The following is a 24,189-nucleotide window of genomic DNA, read 5'->3' as shown; positions in this document are numbered from 1 at the left end:
CAAGGGAATATCTGAGTACGTCAGCCTTCATGGCCCGAAGTGCACTCTTGCGTGATGCTATTTCAGCTATTACATACTGTCCTAACGCCCTCAGCTGGAGACAGCGAGAAATTACATCTCCTGGCTCGTCATTTTGTGACCATCAGATGCAGAGATCGCCAGATGTATCAAAACGGACAATATAATTGGTCTCCTACATGTAACTACGAGCACGTGAGGTGTTATTAATTTAGCTTTTGTCATTTAGCCTGGATATTTTGTCATCACTAATTTATTTAGAACTTTACGCTGGCAAGTTCTGACTGTCCACAGTACAGGCATGCCTGTTTTTTACACTACATAGCCAGCGTGACACCCTACTCTGCATGAACTCAAGTGACATTAATTGTGAGGGGTGGGCCTGTTCAAATTTACATTTGTAGTAAAATGTAATACAAAACAAGGCAGGATGTCCAAGTGTTTCAAGCCTGTTGATATTAATAGGTGGAATAGTAAATAGGTGGAAAATGAATCAGTATTGCTATGCTACACTTTCTACACACACACCTCACAATAAAACTTACAATAACTCTGAAACTGTAACTTCAAATGTCTCTTCAGACTTGCAGTGAGGTTAATATAATGCTTTTTACATGAACACGGAGTTTATTGCAATGACTTACCCTTTGTGTTCAGGTGCATGGAGGGTTAAGTAACACTTTATTACATGTGTTCAGTTAAAGAGATAAATGCTTCACCAAACAGAAGTGCATTTATTATATAACAGAAGCAGCTTTATTTTCAATGTAATCTTTCTATAACTTTGTCATACAGTAGCAAAGTGATGTAATGCATGGAGGTCCAGACTGCCTGAAGTCTAGATACCGGAAAATAAGAGGAATTAAAGGTTTAATGTTTTAACAGTCTAATCCTCATGACCGAAAAAGATCCTTCAAAGACAAACACATAAAAAACACATCACCAGTAAATAAAAGAATGATTTAATAGATTTTTTTTCCTTTCTTTTAAAAGCCGTATTTTACACAATTTATGCTTCAAGTCCCAACATACAACAGCAGTAATGCTTCCTCCTTTGAAGGGGGAACGAACAGCAAACGAATCGGCCCTGCCCAGAGAGAGGTGCGAGAGTTCCTGGAGATGATTCAAGTGGGCGCGCCACCATACCCTCCCCCGTCAGCTTGCGTACCAAAACACAAGAAAAAAAACAGAACAGGCACGAGTCCACCAATTATTCTTACACATATGTATATCTATACATTAGAAAAAAAAAAAATTATATAGCACATATCCATCTGCGTGACGTTTTTTCCACGAGGGTATGACTTCTGAGGAGAACAACATGCCCTGCAAATAATAATAATAATAATAATAATAATAATAAAAAATCAATAAACAAAAATAAAGAAATAACTCGCTTCCAAGATTCACTGACCACCTCTCACACACCTCAGACTCCACCCCCCCTCCTCGTGATAGATTCCAAAGCCTGGTCCTTCCCAGAATGCAACTCAGGTGGGTGCTGAGCAGAGCAGTGAGTGTGTGTGTGTGTATGTGTGTATATGCGTGTGTGTGTATGTGTGTGTGTGTAGGGAGGGTGTGGGCGCAGTCCTGGGGTTGGGGGGGGGGGGTTTGCTTATCGGCGGTAGACGCCGAACGCCACAAAGCTGAAGAAGATGGTGATGCCGACCAGCGAGGCGGTGGCCGGGGCGGTGAAGAACTGCCGGTACTGGATCTGAAAGTACCACAGCACCGACAGCATGAGCACGAACAGTGGCACCATCAGGCTGCCCACGTTGAGCGCCACGTGCACCTGGTCGGCCGCCCGCGCCCCCGCCGGCACCTGGGGCGTGGCGTGCTGCGAGATGTGGCAGTGCAGGACGCAGTTGTCCGCCAGGTTGAGCGACGCCAGGGTCTGGGCGTCGTCCCGCAGGAGCTGGCCCTGGTAGATCAGGCGTACCTGGTGCTCCTGCCCCGCAAAGTACGTCCTGTAGGGGGAGACAAAGGCACAGTGAAACAGCGCCTGGGAAGACTGCCTGCCCTGTCTATTGTCTTTCTGGACACATGCAACATGCCTCACTATTCATTGATGATTACTGGTTTACAATGGGCAGCTAAAATTTCCATATTATAAACCCATGGGAAATTCCCATTATCCATTATAATTACAGTAGTACAGTATTTTCCAATACCTACGATTCCCCATATTACTCCTCTCGAATTCCGAGTCTTGTATAAATTTGACTGTAGTAATATCACCACATTACATATCAGAAATGCCCAGTCTTGCAATAAGACTGCAGTCTTACAGATAAGCGATTCAGTACAGCATGTTCATTTCCAACAGAATAGACGACTGGGTTTGACACTAAAGTCAATGGTGCAAACCATGACTGAACATTCTCGGTTAAGAGAACTGGGACACCCAAGCAGTGCATGTTGACTGAGACTGGAAGACGGTAGTTGTGGGACTGACAGAGGACCAGAGGTCCTTTGTGCCAGAGAGGTGATGGCCGCATTACTCCATGAAACAGCTCCTTTTCATCACCCCGCGAGCGTCGCTCCGCTAATCCCGCACAGCTAATTGCGCCCAGCTACATCGCCCTCCGCTGCACATGAGGGAGCCGTCTCGCACCGCTCCCGCCGCCACCCCTCCGGGGAGGGACGCGGGACGCCCCGGAGACACGCCGTCCCGAACCGTAGCCATAGAGACCGCGCGAATGGATGGAGAGTCTTAAAGCAGGCCTTCCACCTGCCCTGAGGCCTGGCCATAGGAGTAGCGGGCCTCTCCCGAGGCAGACTCATGGGGCTGGATCACCTCGGCATACACCCCCCCGCCACTCCCCCGCTCCCTGGAAACTTGGCACCGAAGCTCCCTCTTTTTAGGCCTCGTTATTTATTTCAGGCGAGTGCTGCGTCATGGTGAGACAGGGTTGGCTAGCTCTGAGTCAGTGACATATCACTGCTATTACATAGTGTACAATACAGCAGGAAAAACACCAAGGGAGGCAAAATTCTTTTAAATGAAGTCAAACGACAAAAACAACAAATAAACAATTTCCGCATGGTACTTCAGTTTCAAGCTGGTATCTGTCAAAGCTCATCTTCCAATGTAGCCAGCATCCGAGTGTTTGTGATCTTTATCCACTATACATTCATCAAGCAAGGTCAGCCATCATCATCAAGGTCTCAGTGTATTCAAGGTTCCTCCTATCTTTTTTTTTTTCCTTTTTTCCATTTTATCTCCCCAATTTGGAATGGCTAATTCCCCGAATTCTGGAATGTCCAATTTGTTATCATTCGGTCCCACTGTCAATCCAGGAGAGAGACAAGTACGTGCCCTCCTCCGAGACACGTGATGTCAGCCGCTGCTTCTTTTCACACTGCGGTCCACAAGCTAAGCTAGCACAGAGATCAGTCGGAAGAAGACATTTCATATGCAGCTTTGGCACGTGGTCCACAGGCGCCTGAACAACCAGCAGTTGCTAATGGGACTGAAGCCCCTGCTGACGTACCCACCCCTATCCATGGCGGAACGAAGCCAACGTGTTCCGCCTGTGAGCTCCCGGTCACTGTCAGCTACTGACACGGTCGGGTTCGAACCCGGGCCTTAGCACTCAGTCTACACTCAGAACGAGTGCTTTTACCGACTGAGCCACTCGGGAGCCCTGCCCAAGGTTCCTCCTAAGATCTTGGGCAAAGAGGACCTTTCCTCTCTGTGACCCTCCACAAAGAAGGCACTTTGTGTAGATCTGACGCTTTACATTAGCGTAGCTCCTTAAAGACCACAATCTAATTCTGACAATCAGACTGGTTACTGAATTCCGTCCGGTGCAGAATGAATTCACTAACCACTCAGACACCCCTCAAAACAAATTACGGTCCCATGATAAACTCAATTCCTCAGCACCTTTAGAAGACACACTACTGTCAGTGGGAAAACCTATAGTCTTAATACTGTGTGGAAGAGAACACTGAAGAGAGGCTAGCAAACTAGCTTAGTGGGCAGCCCATGCATCAACCTTCACCTAATTAAATTCAGCATGTATAACAAACTGCCATGATGGGGTGGGGGGGTGGGGGTAACAGGAATTAGATACACAGCTCTCCGCAGCGTTATCTGAGGAAATTATGAAAACTCATGAAGGAAAATCCTGTAATCTACGCCATGGATCTTTTTGAAATGTTAAGTGGGCTTTGTGGTTGGCTGGTGGTCTTTCGTTCTTTTTATCTCGGAGCCTGTGCCTTCAGCTACCGCTGAGATAAAACGTGAAAGCGGGGGTGGGGAGGGGCCATGTCTTTACCCCCTCTGAAATCTGCTGAGCCAGACGTAGCCTTTATGATCGAAATCCCAGCTGTAAAGTGTTTTTTTTTTTTTTTGTGGCTCTGTCGCACACAACGTAGAGATGTTTACACTCGAAAGGAGCGTCTTAGCGCCTCCGGATCTGAGAGTGGGGCTGTTTTCTTATTTGGGCAGCGTTTATGCTTGCCTGCATACTCGGAGCGCCGAAACCTACTTTAGCCAGATGAATCCTTTAAGCCCACATACTTCAGGCATTTGCCGTTGAGCCACAATAACATTTTTCCTCATATCTACGTGTGTGCATGTGAGAGAGAAAGAGAGAGAGAGAGAGAACATAGAGGAAAAGGCATTTTCATTACCGCTGGAGGATAAAACACAGACCATAATATTCATGACTCATACACTATTGATTCAAGGGAATTCAATATGCTAGTTTGCTTCAGCTTGGCTGCTTAGGTTCAGTCAGGTGACCTGGATTCTAGACAGGCCCTACTATCCTGGAGCTACATGACTTCATGGAGATATGCTTCCAAATGTTAAAAGAGCAGCGCTAGGGATAAATAAGGACACGGATAATATGCTCCATTCCCGTTTTCCACTGCAGCTATCTCCGATTTTTGTCAAGGCACTGGTAGGGCATGGTGTTTTTGCAGCATAAATGTACCTGCGCTTATACCCGCAGTCCTGTCTGTCTATGCATTCCTCATTGTTTTTCTTATTGTACATGTTCTACTATACTTCTTCGTGCATTGCACAAGAAAGGTCCATTGTGCACTTTCCCGTCGGTTACAGTGACCCACTGTTACTTAATGCTCTCAGATGTGAAAAAACACACAGTAATTTTCCTGGGTTCAGAGACCTGCAGCAGTAATGAGCTATCCACAGAGTACAGTGCGAAATGCTATTCAATGCTGAGCCGTTTTCATGCCTGTCCCTCCATAAGGACCTAACACAAGGGATCCCTCTAACTGAGACAGTCTCACTTCCCTACACAGGTCTGAGGGTGCTAGCGGTCTAAGAAAGCTGGAACTCTGAGCCCTGCCCAACGATTCGATCTCACCCTCACCCTAAAATGGCGGTGGACACAACTGACAGCAATGCTGTCACCGACCTCACCTTTTGATGTAGCCAATGGTGTCCTCGGGCTTGACCTGGGCCACTCTCTCTGTGTCGTTGAGGAACTTGAGACGGAGGACCATGTTCCTCTGGGCGTCGTCCGAGGCAGGCGGGGTGGCACTTGCGGCGCTGGCCGGGGGTGGGTCAGAGGGGCCGGGGGTGGCCTGGGTGGTGCCGGCGGGTACCCTGTGCCGCAGGCCGTCCGAGCCCAGCCCCCTTTCTGCTGAGGCTCCGCCCCCTTCCTCCCCCACCGGGGCGGCTGGCCCTTCCTCCCTCACCTCCCTGGGGGGCTCGCTCTTGCCCTCCTCCCCCTGGCTCCCTGCAGCCGGGGGGCTCTCAGGGGGGTGTGGATCGGGGCTGGCGCTTTCCTGGGAGGGGGCGGTCCTGTGCGTGGGGGCGGGGGCCGGGGTGGGGGCGAAGAGGTGCTCGGAGCGGTCGGTCGTGTGGGTGGAGGCCCACGCCAGCACCAGCACCAGCGCCAGGAACACCACCCCGAAGAGCAGGGTCACCTCGTCCCCCACGCCCTCGATCAGAGCCATCCTGGGGCGAGTCCCGGACCAAGGCAACGTTCAGGTAGGCACCTTGGGGCACAGAGCAGAAGGGGGCGTTAGGCAGGGCAGTCGCTGAATGCTGCAACTTTGGGGCTGTCACTACATCAAAAAGATGCAGGGGGGAGGGGCTGACACCACTTGAACAGCATGTTGATTGGTCACCTCTAAGGACCTCTGGTTCTCTGCAAATGCAGAATCTCTAAACTAACCACTGTTCGCAGCAATTTTCCTTTTCAGGCAGAAATGGGCTTTTTGAAATAGACAGGTTTTGCCATCGCAGGTGCAACAGTAATCCTGTCCGACGGGAAAAATGTGCGCAGCGCTTTCGTCCAATCAGATAAGGGGGAGGGCGTGCCTGAGCGTTTCCTCACTCTTATCTGGCGGTGCCAAACCAATTAGCCCACATTAGCAACTTACACGGCCTAATTAGCCGAGTTACACAGTCCGCGCGGCCGCCTCACACACACATACACACGCACACACACCGACACCTGTTCCGAGGTGCCACCGCCTCGCAGACAGTCACGGGAAGCGATGGCTGGAGGAGGATGCAATCGCAGGCTGCAGGCTGCTGGCTGCTCGCTCAGACCAACGCCTCCCAGACAGCACCGCTCTACCCAAACTAGCGCAGCCCTCCCTAATGCTCCAAGACACCTCTGAGTGCAGAACATCTGGTGATACTCGGGTTACCTAACTCAGAAGAGAGAGAAAGTACAGTCACAACCCAGATGTGGAATAAGGAGGAAAGCAAAATGGTTTCAGAACCTGAATTCATTTCCCATTTAAGAACAGGGCCCTGCTATAACACATCCGTTATCCATTGTCCACAGTCATTGGCATGGAGGTGCTCTGCTGGTCAGTGGCTTTTTTGCCCCCGGGCAGAGTTGCGTACGCCGTGCAGCCTTCGTCTCAGTCACACGGGATGCTCCACGTGTAAACTTGGCAAGGAGTTTTTCCCTGAAGCTGCCATATCCCGCAAAGTTAAATAATGACCCTGTTCCCATACGCCTCCATCTGAACTGACAGACACATGGAAGCAGGTTTTCTCCAGAGCTACAGCTTCGACACAGCACAGCCAAGGCAGAACACGACCGCCTGAAATGTCGTGTAAAACAAAACAGACACAGCCCTGCGGACTGACAGCCACGCTCTGGCAAGCTTTCGGACCTAAGGAATAATAATGGCCTAGTTCGCTGAGGGGGGGCTGGCTGAGCTTCCAAACTGCAGAGAAAGCAATATGCCCTCTAATCATCTCCACAGATGTTTGGGCTTCGGCGGAGGAATATTAAGCTCGCCTCAGAGTCAGAGTTTCACCCATATATGGGGAAAAAAGGTTCTTGACTATTCAAGCGTTCTAGTCAAGGCCTAAGACTTGCGAGTGCATTTCTGAGAGCTTGCAGAGGAGTCTGTTCTGTGCCACTTTGTCTCCGGGCAACCACAAGAAGCCATCAGACTTTATCACTCGTTGAAACTCTAAATGAAATTATGGACGGACAAAACACGACGTGATAAGAATGTGTTTACAGACATTCTGCTATCATTTCCTTCACTACATTAGTATCCTGTTGAGTTCCGGTTCTATATTAAGCACTGAATGAACAGGACATGCACAAGAAAGGAGTTAAAAGGGCCAAAGTCATTTTATTTGCTAAGATGGTATTTCAGTGTATTTTCTCCAAAAATCAGAGTGCTCTAAATCCAATGTCCCCTCACAAAAGAAATTCAACACTTATTTCAACATTTGTCTTAGTCTGGTATGTGAAGGAGAAGTGGGTATATATGAACTATATTAAACCATACTACATTAACTATATTAAAACCCAGAGGAATGGAAACCTATACACATAGCCTTGATCAAGTAATGCTAGAGAATGAGTGAATATTGCTTCAATTGCCTTAAAATTGAGATTAAAAACTCAATGGAAATTGCCAAGGCACAAGGTTGCACATTGTGTGTCAAACTATTTCTGCATTTCCTGTGAGGTTTTCACCAAAGCCCTAGCAACAGACTGAATACATCAGTTAATTTTCAGTTGGAAAGACTGTGAAATTTTATACAATGCCCTTCAACGATCTCACCTCAGCCGCCACCAATGTGGAGCAAGCATCTGTTATGGTGGATAGGGAGGGATGCATTCAGTGATGATGAAGTGACCACATTAAGGGGCCTGATAAACTTTGTACAGGACACTCGGGAACACCCCCACTCCTGATTCAGGAACCACAGTGAGTTAAAGCATTGGTTTAATGCTTCATCTGAAAGACATCACATGTCGTCGATACATTCCAGCCGAAATGTATTTTGGATAAAACCGGTTGAGTCCTCATTGTTAGCATTGATCTTCTGCTTCCCTGTCACCTCTGTTGGGGATAAGGGCTGCATGCCCGCAGCGCCTCCTGCTGTCCTGGAGGTATAAGCTCTCCCCCCCACTGATACTGGGAGAAGTGGCTGGGATTACTAACAGAGGAGAGCTAATCCACCTGCAGCTCTGCTCTAATCCAATCAATCCGGATTTCCTTGCTGAATCACTCCATCACACGGCTCATTAAAGCGAGAGTGAAAGAGAGTGTCAGTGTGCACCCCACTGAAGGGGGTCTGGGAGCTCAGTGGGAGGGGCTACTGCTCTCTGCGTGGGTGGGGTCACCGGGTGACCCCCATGTACAATTAGCGGGGGAACAAAAGTGTTTCACAACCTCCATTCATTCCTTATTTAAGAAGTTTCTGGGTCATTACCTCAGTAACCCGAGGCACAGCAACTCGCCAGCACAAGGTTATTGTCAGGACAGAAAAGTCATGCTGGCTTTGACACCGGCAGGGGTGTGGCGCTTAGGAGCTGGCCTGCTGATCTACAATCAGAGTGGATCATTTTTAGGAACGAGAGGGCATTTTTAAAGGGTTCAAAACTTCCACCCTGGTCTCGTGAATGGGTGTGGAAGACATTGCAAAACTCCCCACCCCGACCCTTCCTCAAACTGCAGTCCAGTGCTGTATCAGCAACATGTGCTCAACATTTCATAGAACTGGTGATATGAGAGTCTCCGATTACAACACGAGGTCCGTGTGTGAGGGAGCGTAAACCAGGTCTCTCAGGCATTATGATCAAGCTTCTACACAGTAAAAAGGCAGTGAGCATTTAAGCCTGCGCTGTGACTCGTGAGGAAAGGAAAGGCACAGCTTTAAACGGTAACCAAGGGGAAGCTGAAGCAGCGGGAATGTGGGCTCGCTCTCCCACACGCAGACAAAGCAGAAACGCAGCCTTTGAGAGAGACTTCTAAGAAGCGGCCCTTCGGGGAGGTGGGGGACGCCCTATCTGCAGGAAGCCGAGCAGCAGCAGGTGCCAAAGTCACCCCCCCCCCCCCCCACCCCGCCTCCCCGTGTCACCACAAGCAACGGCTCAAACGTTTCACTCTCTGCCTTTTCCCTTTCCGCTACCTCGACGGAAAGGATGTTGAAATCCCCTTGTGGAAACACGCCAAGAGAGAGCTCTAAGCAGCGGAGTCGGGCCGCGGCGTTTCTCCTCACATACCCTTTCCCCAACACAGCCTCGGCGCTGGCTTCAGTTCCGGCAGCGTCGCAGCGGGGCAGCCAATCCCCCGCTTAACGTGCTGTTAAGTTTCAGGGAACTGCTCCACACGTACAGTTTGCGATGACGCTAATCTGACCCGACAGTGCACAGCCTTATCAACTAAGGGAAAAGAGAAACACCTTGTGGCATTGTCAGAGCGCACCTTCAAGCCCCTGCATCACACACCTCTTGGGTGTCTATAAATACTCTCCTAAGGAAGCATCCTGCTGGATGTACCAAGCTGTTACAGTGTGAAACACACTTATAAGGTCACTCACTTGTAAGTGGTGCATACCTCCAGAAAAATTTTCACAGGCATATATTTTCAAATACTTTTTAAATTTTTCAATTAGATGTGCATGTCAAACCACCATGTTCTCAGTAGTTACAAGAGCATTCAACCATTTCTCAATGGATGACACCATCAGACACAGGAAGTCACTGTATCCACCTGACAGAGCAGGCTTGACATACAGAATTTCTGTGCGCACAAGGTTTGCTAAAACCCCCAAAAACGTCGTTCTGACCTGCCAACCAGATGTGAAACACAGTATGGCATTCATTGTGAGACTGCTGTTAAGATAACGACAGGCCATATGTTAGAATTATTGCTGTAGCATATCATAGGACTTTGAAGGCTTGGTGATAACTGTTAGGATAGACGGTGTAGGTACACGGTGGTTCCCATTGAATGCAGTGCATCTTTGTTTGCGCTCAAAATGCTGCTGGGGAAAGCTTTTTCGAAAGCGGATCTAGGTCATCAGAAATTCTTTCGAGTTAATCTTCTCCAGCCGCGCCAAGACGTACCACAACCTTTGTACAGAGAGTACCTTGAAACGGAGAATATGAAACTTTTTGTACGTATGTTAAAATTTCATTTTTTGCCGAATTGCCTTTTCTGCACTCATTTTTCCTACACAGTTGACCGTTGTTTTTTTTCCTGATGGTATTACAATAGTTCTTGACGGCGCGTAAGCAGAAGTCCAGCACGACCTGCTTACAAGAAACGATGCAGCACCACCAACGCTGTACAAAGAAACGTCACAGCCAGTCGTCAGACAACTTCTTCAACATTACCTCCTCACACACTCTGTGCATTTGTCAAAAAATGCTAAGCATTGCAGTAACTAGCATGCCACAAAGTATCTGTATGTTTGAGAAGTATGGAGAGACGATTAGATTGTACTGCCAAGCAGCACGACTGCGGTTAACAACAATTGGGAACAAATAAAAAGCAAACACTCTGAACAAACAAAAACTACTGAGTGCTCAACCCACAACATGATGAATGAACGCACATGAATGTTCACGCATTCTCTTCATTTGTTGAACAACTGGCTGGGTAGCAATAATTCTGATGTCAAAAAAATCGTTTACGTTCGAAACATTCAAGACTTCATACCTCAATTAATGTTATATCCAGTCAGATCATATGAAATCGCTGGAGCAGTTATGATTTTCCAGAGGCCTTTAACGTTCAACATCTCATGATCTCTTTGAACAACCGCCAAGCGGGGGGACTGCATCGTATGTTATTAGCTAGCTAGCAAGCTAGCTAAAATAAAACGAAGGGAAAAGATTGTTAATATATCCGGGAAAATAATATTATGGATGTATCCCACGTCACGGCTGCTTACTAATAAGCGGCACAGGTGACCAAAGTTAGCTACAGCTCTTGCTAGCCGGCTGCACATTTCTATAAAATTAAAAACAACTCCAATATGTCCCAAAAATAGCAAGCTAGCTAGTTAGCTACCTAGCTAACGAGCTGGCAAGATGTTTCAAACGCAATAAAAGTAACTAAGACACGCTCTAAAATCAACGCATTAAAACCTGTCGCTCAATTGCATTGTGCAATCACAGTAAAATATCACACGATTAAAATTAATTTAAATTAACTTACTGGTAATGTTTTGGACTGCATGGCAAATAATTCTTACTCCTCTCCACTTCTCACTTCCTGACTGCGAGTCGGACCGGATGTGACTCATTTGGCGTAGCATGGGGCTCTGGGAGACGTAGTTGAATCGCACACCTGTCTTAACACCTGTCTTGTTTTTACCTTGTTTCATGGTTTCTACCAAGGTTCTGAAGTTTTATAGTAAAGTATTGTGCATTGTGGAGTTTAATCTCAGTTTTCTACCTTTGTGAATGCCCTTCTTGTCCAGGGTAATCGGGACTACTACAGCATTTTTACAAGTCAAATTGAAATAAAATCTTGAACTGGTTCAAAAGCAATGATAAACCTTGCATTTAATCAAATAAAAAAATTGTCCAACGCCTTAGTCATACACTCCATCCTAATCTATGGACATTTAGGCTTGTATGTGACAATCTCACTTGGTACATCTGTTCAGAGAGTAAATGTTTAGGTGTTTGTGTTTTTTCCACTAAATGCCTAATTTTGGCTTTTGGTGCTGATTGAACGCCTACGAAAATGCGATATATGTAAATATATGGTTAAATATGAGGAATGTGTTTGTTAATGTTTGCCCATCTTTACAGAATATCTTTGAAAGTATGCAAACAACTGCGACTTTAATATGATCAGTTTGCGTGTATATTGTAGAATGTCTTTTATCTTTTCTGGCAAATGCAGAATTTCAGCATACTTTATGGTACATATATAATACCACAGAAGAGAGTGACTCACCAATTTCTTGAGATTTTTGAGAAGGAGACCTCAAAAAAGATTTCATCCTCTATTTGTGAGCTGGAGAGACGTTTCGAGCAAGTAGGCAGCTGGTGCTGACATGCATTGATTAACTGAAAAGCTGCCGTAGACATCTGGCCCAGCAGCATCTATCCACAGCTCTAAACCGCCTGGCGTGTCTGAAACTCAGTTCTTCATCTGCAGCCTCTGGTAGTGGAGATCTTATTGTTCGTTATGGTCCACATAAAAGGTATCACTGCAACAGCCCCAGTCCCATATACTCTATGCCCTGTATCCCTATATCCATCCTACTCATCCTGGGAGACTATGCAGTTGCACTCCCTAAATCTGTCCTATACATCCTGAGAGACTACACAGCTGCACATCCCTTGCATCCTTGATTCTCATACCCATGGTCATCACTCTTCATGCTGCAAGGGAAAAGGTAACACACCACAGATACTGTCCATGTTTAAAGCAGTGCTGTCTGAAGTGATTAGTAACAGTTGCATCTAGTTATATTGGCTGAGAAGGAAGTCTTTACATTTTTCCAGAAAATAATGCAATGACTAATGCAGGCACTTACTGCATAGCACCTGGCTTCAAAAATGAATTTCACAAGACCACACAGCCAGGTAACCTTTCATTGCGACCGAAGTACAAGTGGCCTCTCACTTGGCAGTGCATTGCCAAGAAACAGACAGACACTCATTCAAATAAATATGCACATGTATGTGGTGCGCATGTTCTGGATGATATCGGCAAACAAGTTTTTGAAAGGACATCCCAGAATGAAGCTATGCAGCTACAGTACATTAAAACCAGTCTGATGTCTCTGACTATACCGCAAAACATACTCCATGAAGCCTGATGAACTCAGAGCTGTGAGGGTAGAGAGGGTGTTGGAATCTGCAGCGAAATGACAGAGAAGTCCTTTCTATTTTGCACTGTTCATTTGTGGGAGGCGGGCGTGAATGCTGAACAACCTCATCACTCATTCCACAAAGTCACCAAAAGCACGCCTGCTGCGTAGCCCACCAGCAAAGACTGGTGCTGGCAGCTCTGAAGAACGTGTTCTTAGTGGTAATGCGAACTTGACAAAACCATGGCCCAAATCAGGTCTGACTGATTCCAATCTAGTATAAACAATGCAAAAGCTAGTGGCTGCACCCAATTCCTTTTGTAGCTGTAATAGTGACACCTAGCGTTGTAGTTGTGGTATAACACTACAGTGTTCCAGCGTGCAAGTACAGTACTTGCTGCGTAAAGTGTAGCTCAGTCCTGGTCCTGGATGGCATACCAACCAACATGTTTTGCTATTTTCAATTACTATTTCTATTAACTGAAGGAAAATGTTGAATTGGGTTGATTAAACAATCAGAAATTCATTAAATCAAGCACTTGAATGTTTAGGTGAACAATAAAACTGCTGACCAGTTTTTGGGACCAGGACTGGACACCCCTACGGCTCACTAAGTCTCATCACTGGTTCATAACTGGGTGTGTGCAGGCATGATGGACATCTGTCTGACCAATCAGCTTTTGGTAGGTAAGGAGAGGGTAGGTACCGCAAATCAATTTGAAATCCAATGGCTGAGGCCACCTCCAGACATCATGAATGAGACATAGACATTACATGTTGTGTGCTCCTTTTCCAAAGGTGTCACATGAACCTGGTCAATGAAAAAGGACCAAAAACTGGCCTACCATAGCAAGTGAAACGGAACTTCAAACTGACAAGCTTGTGGTTTGTTAGGTCTTATCTGGATCAAATTAGATTACTTTTTTTTAGCCATAGCAAAGCAGAGTTAAAACACACTAGCATATGCATTCCCTATTTTGTGTTGCAAGTTAGAGGTGTACATTGTGAAAATATCAGTAGGCAAACTATATTTGTGTGAATGTTGTGAGTACATCTTCTTACTTTGAAACCTGCATCACATTTGTGGAGAATAACTACAGTAACTGTACCGTAGTGCAGTGGGAGAAATCTGTCAGAAATTCACCTATTATTTAAACTGTTTAAAAAGATTTCATCTCCTCAAATATTTTAGTTGTCTAAGAGGAGGTAAACACATTCACTTCACTGTTGAGTTTTAGCTTCCCTCTAAATGTTCATGGTTAGCATTATGGTTAAACTAGACAGTATTCCCGTTATACACTGCTTTCTGTGAGACTAGAAAATGATTATTAGTATGATTTCAGTTGTGATCATATAAAGTCTTGCTTACATGTTACAAGTTGATCAATTCAATGCATCTGGCATGTCGGGAGTATGCATTATGCTGAATATAAAAAAGTAACTGTGTTGTGTGTGGCTGTGTGTGTGGTTGTGTGTGGTTGTGTGTGTGTGTGTGTGTGTGAGTCAATGTTGATGATACTGAAATGAAGCCAACAGAAGCTGCAGTTTCACTTTGACACATTCCACACAAATATTAAACTGAAGCCAAAACAGAAGATGATCACTACACAAAGGTGGCATTACTAGTATTTTCCTTAATCGTCAAGTTAAATACAAGATCAGATTTTTGTCACAGAATGTGCTGCTGGCTTTTATTTCTGTAAGTCGAGCCCCAAAAAAATCATTCCTTCACTGACCACCAGATGGCACTCTCATCAATGATTGTTGATCATCGACTGTTTCCCTGTTTTCAGTGGTTTCCTGTATCATTAAACTCCATGAGGGTAAAATGAAACTGTAATTGAAATCCAGCCATGCATTAATATTTAAATGATGCTTCCTTTGTGGCTATATTATGTACATAATAATAATGAAATTGGGAATTTAAGTATTTTTAAAAGATCTCATAATCACGAAAACTTATGTTAAGTTCTGTAAGCTATTTACTGGTTTCAGCATCTTTGATCATGACAATAAATTGACTAAAATGTAGGAATTGTACATTAATATTGATTTGACACATATTTCCTTGCAACCACCAAATCAAGGACTTTCACGCTCCAAAACTGAAAAACAAAGACATTTTTGATTGCTGGGACATATGAATGTGAATGTGTTCAGTTTGGTCTCCTAATCATTCCTTAGGGCCAAAGGGAAGTGACGGTTTTCTGTAACTACACCACAGCCTGTTCTCAGTCTTTTCTAATTCATTTGCTCCACTTATGTGAATAATACTGTGAGCTAAAAAGAACAATCAGTTTAACTATTTGCTTTGCACAGACTCCTCTCACATTGACAAAAATAAAGACACACAATCCCTGGTGTCATTTTAATGCATTGTAATTCAATGTACCTGCATATTTCCTGCATATTATGTATACTGTCCTGCTGCCAAAATTGTCATTTAACAGTGTGAACAGGAAAAAATGCTCATTTCCTGATTTCAGAGGCATTTCATACCATGGACTCCTCCCTGTCACACAGAAAGCAGCTGGTGTTAGGTTGTTACAAACATATAATGGTCTAGTGTCTGCATCATCTGCAAACATTATCTTCTGCCCTACATACAGTCTCTTCACATCACTTGACAGACTCAAGTCACATGTTTAACTACAGTTCCTTGAGGCATTTGGCCCAGACTGGACTCCACTTCGAGTAGCACTGTATGTGACACAGCTGGGTAAATGCCTTGACTTTATCTGGTATCAATTTCTGTATTTGTCCAGATATATTTCTGTAACAACATTACAGATTACAACAGAAGGACAATAACTCTGAAAAGTTTTTATGCGTATGATTCTGCACATTATTTAGAGGCCAGGTTGTTTATTCATACATATGTAGTCACCTCACAGCATATGCGGTAAATAATTTTATCACTGCAGAGTATTTTCCTGATTTAATAACCCTTAAGAAGGCAGAGGAGTGATATGGCTCTATACAATATGCCTCTCGGTTAGTGTCATCTAAGTTAGCACACTTCCTTTTATCTTCATATACTGCAGCTGTGTGTACCATACTATTCCGCCCTTCTACCTCAACGTGTATCAGAATTTGTAAGGTAATATACTTCTACACTTCCAGATCAGTTTTGGCTGTGAAGTTTGGGGAGAGGGATGCTGTTTCCAGTCTCCCTGTATGAAGAAAAAAAAACAACATATTGTGTGCCTCTAGCAGCACAATCAGTCCATGTCCCCGAATGACCAGTTTGCCGTATACTTTTTTTATTTTTCATCTCTCACATGGCACCAAGAAATATATTCACCATTGTACAAGAATGCTGTGATCTTTCCTAGAACACATTCTTTCTGGTGATTAAGCAGACGTTTTGTCAATAATAATAGTAATAAAAAATCAATTGAGTGCCTTCCTCACAGCGGCTCATCTGTCCAATCAGATGAAGAGGTAAGTGCAGGGCAGTTGACAGGAAATCAATATTGGAATCTTCTAGAATGTACCATGACCCAAATTCCACATTGGTGTTATCATACCAAGGAAAATGCCCTCAGCTCACTGAATTGCCAGTCTTCTTCTACACTAAACATTCACTCTGAGGTCTCATGTTTATGGGCATTTTAATTACAGTGAGAAAGGATGACTCAACAGCAATTAAATCTATCATTTGGAAGTAATTTGTGCAAGAAGCATATAATCAGATGTTTCAATGTGTTTCCCAAGACATTTTGATAAACAGACAAAATAAGAATAATGACAAGGTAACTACAGTATGGCAGAAAGTAAAATTATCTACGTAATGTATCATTGACATAAATAATAGGTGGGAAATAGATTATGGTGGGCAGTGACAAAGTCCTAGTGTACATTTCTTTTGTCATGAAATAAGATACAACAGTTGCAACAGTGTATGACAAGCTTGTATGAATCATATCTATCAATTTGATCCTCATACTGATTCTCATCATCCTGATGGAAACAGTAATAACATAAAACATGTGTGCACTCTATCCCAAAGCATGTGAATAAATGATGTTCCAGTTACAGACTCTGTGCAGTATCCCCTCAGGATCTGAACCCGCAATCCCCAAAAAAGGATACTTTATCTGTGTTTTGCCAAAAGGTGCTGGATCATACAGCATGCATGTGCATTTTGCCAGGCACTCCCATGGTTGACAGAATCTGCTCCAGAGCTCAGGTTAGGCCTGGCAAGCACGTAACATTCTAACAACATTGCAGCAACGTTGTGCTGATGTTACTGTGGAGCTGCAGCGCTGCAATAGTGCTGGGAGACCTGCACACTCCGGCTGTGGCCCTGTTTGCGCCAGGCCTGGCTGCTGCTGCGCAGGACGCTGTGAGCAATGCGTCACCCGTCAGATTGAACGAAGGTCTAAAGAGCGCTTGGAATTCACCTCACATGTGCTGGATCAATTCCTGAGCGAGCTGTCTGAGGCAGGCACATTTCCCCCCTCCCCGACCGCGGTGATGCAGCGGGTTCAGGGAAAGCCTGGAGCCTAGGGCCCTCCCCCACCCCCTCTGTGTGCCAGGAAATCTCAGCCCTCCCATTGGTCTTAATAGCTTATCCTGATGGACTAAACACCTCTTTTCACAGCAGGCATCTGTTATCAGCTGGTGTCAGCGAGTTTGTAATGACCAGTGAGTTTGAGGGCACTGGGTCTGAGTAGATCATCTGCCTTATGTCACCCCTATGCCATCTCCCTGTGTTTGTGGGTTATGTACAATGACTTCACCTATATAAGCTACATATCAGGCATTTTAGCCTATAAGGTATAGCTGATATGGATCATTCTGAAGAGTATGGTTCACTGCTTGACTTGACAATTATAATTTAATGCATCAGGCAGAAGATTGAAATTAAACTGAAGATTTATGGAGCAAGTCAAACAACATTTAAAATAATGTGCCAAGGAAAATGTTTCTGTAGATAGTTAGCCTTGAATTGAATATGTGTGTGCTTGGTACATCTACATCTGGAAACCTACGGGGCATGTCACTTTTTTAGGGTTACAGACAAGGGGTTGCATAACTAATGAGTAGACAGGTTCATCTGTATTGACCCAAATCTGCACCCCTCTGGACAAACAGTGCAATCTGTTACGGCGAGGGGAAACGACTGTCCCATACTTTAACTGACGTATTGTGTATTAAAGCTATTCTTGGCACAGAACCACTCTGCGGAGAACATAAGAAACGGAAATGAGGGAAGGTTTGAAATTTATGCGTTCTGCGCCGGTGATGAGCGACAATCGCCACATAACTTTAAAGTGAAGCAACTTAGTTTCAGACTTAAAGTTTTAAGTAGGCTGCACTTCGTTTAATATGTTTAGGTCTGCTACTGAAGATACAGTTATATTTCTATTATTGTTTCATCCTTCTTATGAAAGAGAACAAACTCGCTCATTGCGTTAAGTGTTAGCAAAAGGACAAGGGAAGCCTGGTTTGTCTGTAGCCCAGTGTTTACCCATATCTCAGATTTCCTGTTTGAGCAGTTTTGGATATCCTCAGTTCCTGTTCCATTAGACCCCAGATCCTGTCCATTGTAACTGGCTCTCACCCCCCACCCCCCACCTCACATGGTAGATTTTTCCTTCCTGTCCGTGCGTGGCTGCTGATCCATTCGCGGGACCCATATGGCGAGAAATCACTGCTCTTTTTCCTGACACTTTTCGCCATAAATGAATGCGCTTTCTCCCCGTCTTCTCTCGCTGGATTATAGGACACGTAACAAAATGAGCTGATATGTTGCCTCCTGGAGATATTCTGCCTTGCTTCAACAAACCACGGGATTTTGATTTACTGTACAAAGTGCGGGTTGCGGTTGAAATTGCAGCAGTCGCGGTAAGTTACTGAGTAAATTAGGCGTGGCTATTATTTCACTATTAGAATACTATTATTGCTCTACAACTGGTATAATCCTCTCATAGAAGTAAATGGTTAACATGAACGTGTGAGAGGAAAACAGAGCCGGAGCTTTCGGTTTAGCTTTCAGTTTGTATTTAATCGAATCAAGGAGATAGCCTACATCATTGAAAGCCAAAAACCGTTATTGGAATGATGACTTTCCCGGGTCACGCGAATCCCACATACCAACGAGGTGGATCTTTGGTTTATTAATAAGAAATGCTTTATCCGAACCGGTCATCTAGGCTACTAATTGTAGCATATTTGTCACAAGATAGGTATCACAGTTTACCATTGACGATATTAAAACTTAATAGAACCGGTTCTCTAAAGTACTGTGTCTGCTGAAAACGTAGCGACTGTAAAGTTGTAAAGTTTGTCTGTAGCAGAGATTGTAAACAAGCTTGCAGCAAAGTCTCACGTGTTTTGCGTTTATTTAATTTATCTTATTTCGTTAAGGTGACTATAAAGTCATGAGATCATCTGCCTCCCGCTTATCAAGTTTTTCGTCAAAAGATTCCCTATGGAACCGGTAAGTCCTTTAACTTAATGTTTAGCCAAATTCTATCGTTTTTGTTGCATTTCTAATGCGTGAAATTATGTGTCATTTCATGTTTTTTTTTTTTTTTGGGGGGGGGGGGGGGGGCTGTCCATTTTATTTTATTTTATTTTATTTTATTTTTTGCTTAACGTTATTTATTTTATTCTTTGTGGACAAAACCATTCAGTGTATGTACTAACAATGTAGCCTATCTGCTGAAAGGCGCGTGTTTAGAAAGCAAGCTACTTGTTTTGAGAGATGTGTAAAATGTTTATTGAAATTAGACGTAAACTTCAGTAAGTTGCTAGTTGTTATTTCCGTTCCCGACACAAGCAATCGTGCTTTAATGAACTCCCCGCTGGGGACTACAGGCGTTGCGCCGTACCGCCTGTAGGCTACGCAATTGCAGCGTGGAATCCACTGTTACATGCAACAATAACTAGGTACTGAATGAACTTACGTCGACGTACAGTAGAAACGTGTAAGGTTAGCAACGTGTTAACTCGCTGTAAACCGTTACTTGTATCTGAGCCATGTAAGAGCTGTAACTTGGAAATTAAACTATGAAAGCCAGATTAGTGCATTGCAGGATTTTCAGCTAGTAAATATGTAATGCTCAGATGATAATTTTTATGCTAAAATGTGAGAGTGGCCGTGTTACATCATTTTAAATTCCTGCCTTCTATTGGACGCGCAAAACTAGCCCTTTGGAAAGGACCGCATGGTAACACGTGAGCTATGCTCTCGAATTGGCTGGTCTATCAGTGCAGGGAAGGCCGATATCCAGTTACTGTAGCCTACTCGCTTCAAGGGGGTAACATAAGCTTCCTCTCAGTAACCTGCTATACCCCTGCATAAGGAGGGGTCCGATCATATGGGGAAACAGGCGTGTTTTATACGCGCAGGCAAGTTTGATGGGCGAGAGCTATGCGGAGAACTACGGCCCGCTAGCATAGGAATTGCTTCAGTGCCCCCCAACAAAGGCGGCGAGGCTATGAGTGATGGTCCAGTACGAACAATCCGATTGGTCGGGTTACACAAACTGCACAGGGTGGCAACCATGGAAACCTTACACGACTTTCCCCCCCGAAATGTTGGAGCTCCGTCACATATGTGCATTCCTGCAAGACAACGTTGATGCAGTTTTGCCCGAGGCAGTTGTAACGGTTCCCTTAAATATTTTACTATTTGTCCCGTTTGACCCGAAACCATGCTAAATACTGCACCTGCCTCAAAGTGCCTTGCGCTTTTATTTCAGAATGGGGGCGGCACTGGCATTATTGTTTGTGTTCCGAAGCATGCGCAGAGTTCTTCCTTGTTTATCCCCGTGATTGGCGGTGGGAGGGTGAAAGAGAAGGCAGAGAGAGTTTGCGTGCGTGTGTCAGAAGGCAGAGATCGTAAGGGAGGAAAACTGGGGAAAGAAAAGAAAAGCGCTGAAAAACACGCAGACCGAAACGGCCGCTATATCTCGCACAGTAATTCGCCTGACGGGTTTGCTTCTCGCGTACAGCCTTAACTACAGAATAATGAAATAGCGGAAAACGTAATGAGGACAGTTGTTACCCCATCCTACAGCCTGTGTCGGGGGACCAAGGGAAATAACTAAACCGTTGTTTGGTGGAACGGGTGCATTTAATCCTAAGGACAGCGAAGACGAGAGGAGGAGCGCGAAATTGTGTACGATCCCCATCATTAAGGGGCAGAGAATTCCGAGGAGAAGCTGTACAGAAAATCAATAGACCTTAGTTTAATCCAAAATATATTATTCTGCACGTTACTCATCATCTAGTTGTCTAGGCTATTTTGGCGACGGACGTCAGGTCATTCACTTAGTAAGTAGTTTTGAATGATCCTGGATTTCTGAACATTTTCCCCCATCCTTTTTTTTCTGGGCGATTGCGTGCGGAAGGATGCCGGATCAGATCTCGGTGTCCGAGTTTCTCTCGGAGACTACGGAGGATTACAACTCTCCCACGACATCCAGCTTCACCACCCGGCTGCAGAGCTGCCGGAACACCGTCAATGTTCTGGAAGAGGTAAGGCCAGTTTTTATCAGCCCTGGTGGACGCTGATATCAAAGATCACACGTTTAGTAGCATCGTCGCTAGTGAATGCTACCATGCTAGTTCGAGTGACCACTGCCCATTGGTGAATCATGGTAGCTCATGACATGGTGTTCCCATCTGTTATGGCATTTGTATGCAGCTTCAATTTGATGATGCGCTTAGTTGTGTGTGTGTGCAGTGTACACAATGCGTGCACCCCCACGGAACGACACTAATCCCCTTTACGCAAATCCATCTCTACTGCCCACAATTATGTTGTTGAAGGGCATGCATAACAGTCAGGTTAGGTACGCGCAATGTTCTAGTTGTTGAAAACAGGTTCAGCCAAAATGCTGTTTATATTCGTTCCTAAAATACAAGGCGGTTCACTCTTTTCAAACGTCACAGCTTTTTTTTAAACAGGCAACCATATCTATTTGGTGTGCCAAATCTAACTATAACGGTTTAATCATTTGTTTTGGTGCACCGTCATTGACACGATGGTCAGATGCTTGGTTGAGATACTGGCCATACTTATTTTAAACCAACTTGGATGTGCTTTTATCCGAACACGCGATAAAAGCGATGAGATCATATCACTGAGTGTCCAATATCACGCAAGGTCAATTTCTGGATGGTTTCATGTATCAGCATGCTCTTAACTCCACTGCACAAAATATGTTTTGAATTAGTTAGCTACTGTATTTAGTGAAAGGAAAATTAATATATAATTTATTTTAGGTAGAACCAAAAGCGTACCTTGGAACATCATTACCTAGTTGCCCATTTTTTGCAACGTTTTACAATTCTACATTATATTTTTTCTTTACGATGTCATTAGACGAGTTAGTAGTTTCGATGTGCCTAATGCCTTCCGTGCTAATACATTGGAAAGACCGATGTTTGGCTGGACGAGAAGGCTTTAACGGCTAAGATTAGAAGGGACCACTCTGTTCCCCGTTGTGTATCTGTGGAATCCTCCCGTAGTTATCCCTGGAAATGGCCGTTGGATTGTCGATGCTCGTGTTAATCCAAAGAAATGGATGCGTTGGACGAATCATTTGTGCAAAAGAAATTAAAATTCAGGGGCTTATTGTTGTTAAATGTTTCAAATGTTTTTGAGTCTAATCCAAGTCAGCGAAATTGTGTAATAATACTTAACGTACTATACCGACGTGTGAATTGGAATATTGCGCTGCATGTGAATATATCCTGTGTCCTATTTCCAGTGAATCACCTGTAGCATTTGATACAGTTGGAGCATTCCATTTGGTAAAGTAACTTTCAGGTGGGGGGAGTTGTGTTAGGTGCCAGGATTGTTTATGAAAAGACAATTGATTCAGAATCAAATATTCCAGCACACACAAACACATTGAAAATGCAACAGACCCTGAATTTCACAGGAAAATGTAAATAGTCGAAATATGCTTTGTTGTTATTTTAAAGGAACTGGGTTAAAAATGTTCTGGAGAGACTGACAGTTGGCAGACAGTTTTTGCCATTTTCCCTTCAGTAACACCGGGGTAAGGTTTGACCTTAGTTGAGAGACATCTCTAAAACATCACATGTGTTCACGCCTCTGCTGTTTGGTCTCTATTCACTCAAACTGCTTTGTGCTTGGCCCTTACCTGCATTAGGAATTGAAATAAACAAGTCATTTCTTACATGCCACTGAGTGAATGGCAAAGTCAACACATGCATGCCAGAACCAAAAAGCAGCCAGGGACATCTTCAACTCAAAGCTCAAAGCAACGAGCATCGATTTTATAGTCTCTAGAAGACAATCATCTAAGGACTAGTTGCTGAGAACAGAGTCACGCAGTTATTATGGATCAAGTAAGGTTTTGGAGGTTTCTTGTGATCAGCACTTAAGTTGCATGCTGTGCGGCCAGAAAGCTTCCATTTTCTCATGTGGACAAATACTAGCAGTCAGCATTTTAAGCAGGAATGGTGAGGATCAATCAATATTTGTCAGAGAACATCTCTCAGCCCCACTTTTGGATGGAAGCCCTGTGTTAGTGCTCCATTGTTTCAGCCGCTCATAAATACTGCATGATATTTTACTGTCAGATTCCAGCTGTTTAGGGCCTGGGTTGCACCTGAATCCAAACTGAAATGGGTTGGCAGGCAGAGCTTCTCGTGGGGTTCATAGTCTTGCATAGTCTTGGAAATGAGCACACTATCAAAATAAAATGGAATGGTGTAACATGTGATGCTCTCAGATGAGGCTGTACTGTTTGACAAAGCTGTCAGAAATGGCCAATGTTACAGACCCAGCATTAGCTGCTGTGTTTTCTAATGATATGAATGCTACAATGCATAGGCTGGAAGGACTTCGCAGTGGTTAGGAATGATGTGTATGAATAAGAATTGTAAATGGGATAATCAGCTTTTCTGAAAACCTTTTTTGACTAACATTTAGGTGTGGTCACCTGATTTGTCTCATTCAGAGTGGACCAGGGGTCTTTTATTTTTCCAGATTGAACATTCAGTGATTACATACCCTTGCTGTGCCATGGGCATCCTGAAGAAGGTAGCTCAAAACAGATCAAGGCCAAATGGCTATGCAGGTGCATGAACCTGTGTCTTGTATTGTGAGTGCTGCTTAAGTTGGTCTTGGCCTGGGTTTTCAGAGGAGG

At 44.5% G+C, this 24,189-nt stretch overlaps 2 protein-coding genes across 9 annotated transcripts in view; one reads left to right on the top strand and one right to left on the bottom strand.

Moving 5' to 3' along the window:
• Positions 1-1,568: 1,568 nt before the first annotated feature.
• On the bottom strand, positions 1,569-11,511 carry tmub1 (transmembrane and ubiquitin-like domain containing 1). Its single transcript, XM_036519223.1, has 3 exons — positions 11,437-11,511; positions 5,417-5,997; positions 1,569-1,985 (listed from the first exon to the last, which is right to left on the bottom strand). The coding sequence occupies exons 2-3, from the start codon at positions 5,953-5,955 to the stop codon at positions 1,634-1,636; spliced, it is 891 nt and encodes a 296-aa protein (XP_036375116.1). The 5' UTR covers positions 5,956-5,997; positions 11,437-11,511; the 3' UTR covers positions 1,569-1,633.
• Positions 11,512-18,679: 7,168 nt separating this feature from the next.
• The window catches only part of asap1a (ArfGAP with SH3 domain, ankyrin repeat and PH domain 1a), a 104,643-nt gene continuing 99,133 nt past the window's right edge, over positions 18,680-24,189 (top strand). For all 8 annotated transcript variants that reach the window (XM_036518558.1, XM_036518553.1, XM_036518559.1 and 5 more), the window contains exons 1-3: positions 18,680-18,901; positions 19,424-19,496; positions 21,415-21,541. In XM_036518558.1, the coding sequence (XP_036374451.1) occupies positions 19,438-19,496; positions 21,415-21,541 (186 nt within the window). In that variant the 5' untranslated portion in view covers positions 18,680-18,901; positions 19,424-19,437. The remainder of the gene's footprint in view (positions 18,902-19,423; positions 19,497-21,414; positions 21,542-24,189) is intronic.

Source organism: Megalops cyprinoides, chromosome 24 (genome assembly GCF_013368585.1).
Source record: "Megalops cyprinoides isolate fMegCyp1 chromosome 24, fMegCyp1.pri, whole genome shotgun sequence".
In the NCBI taxonomy this organism is placed as follows: Eukaryota; Metazoa; Chordata; class Actinopteri; order Elopiformes; family Megalopidae; genus Megalops; species Megalops cyprinoides.
Note: the sequence above shows the minus strand (reverse complement) of the source record. Positions and strands in the feature narration are given on the sequence as shown.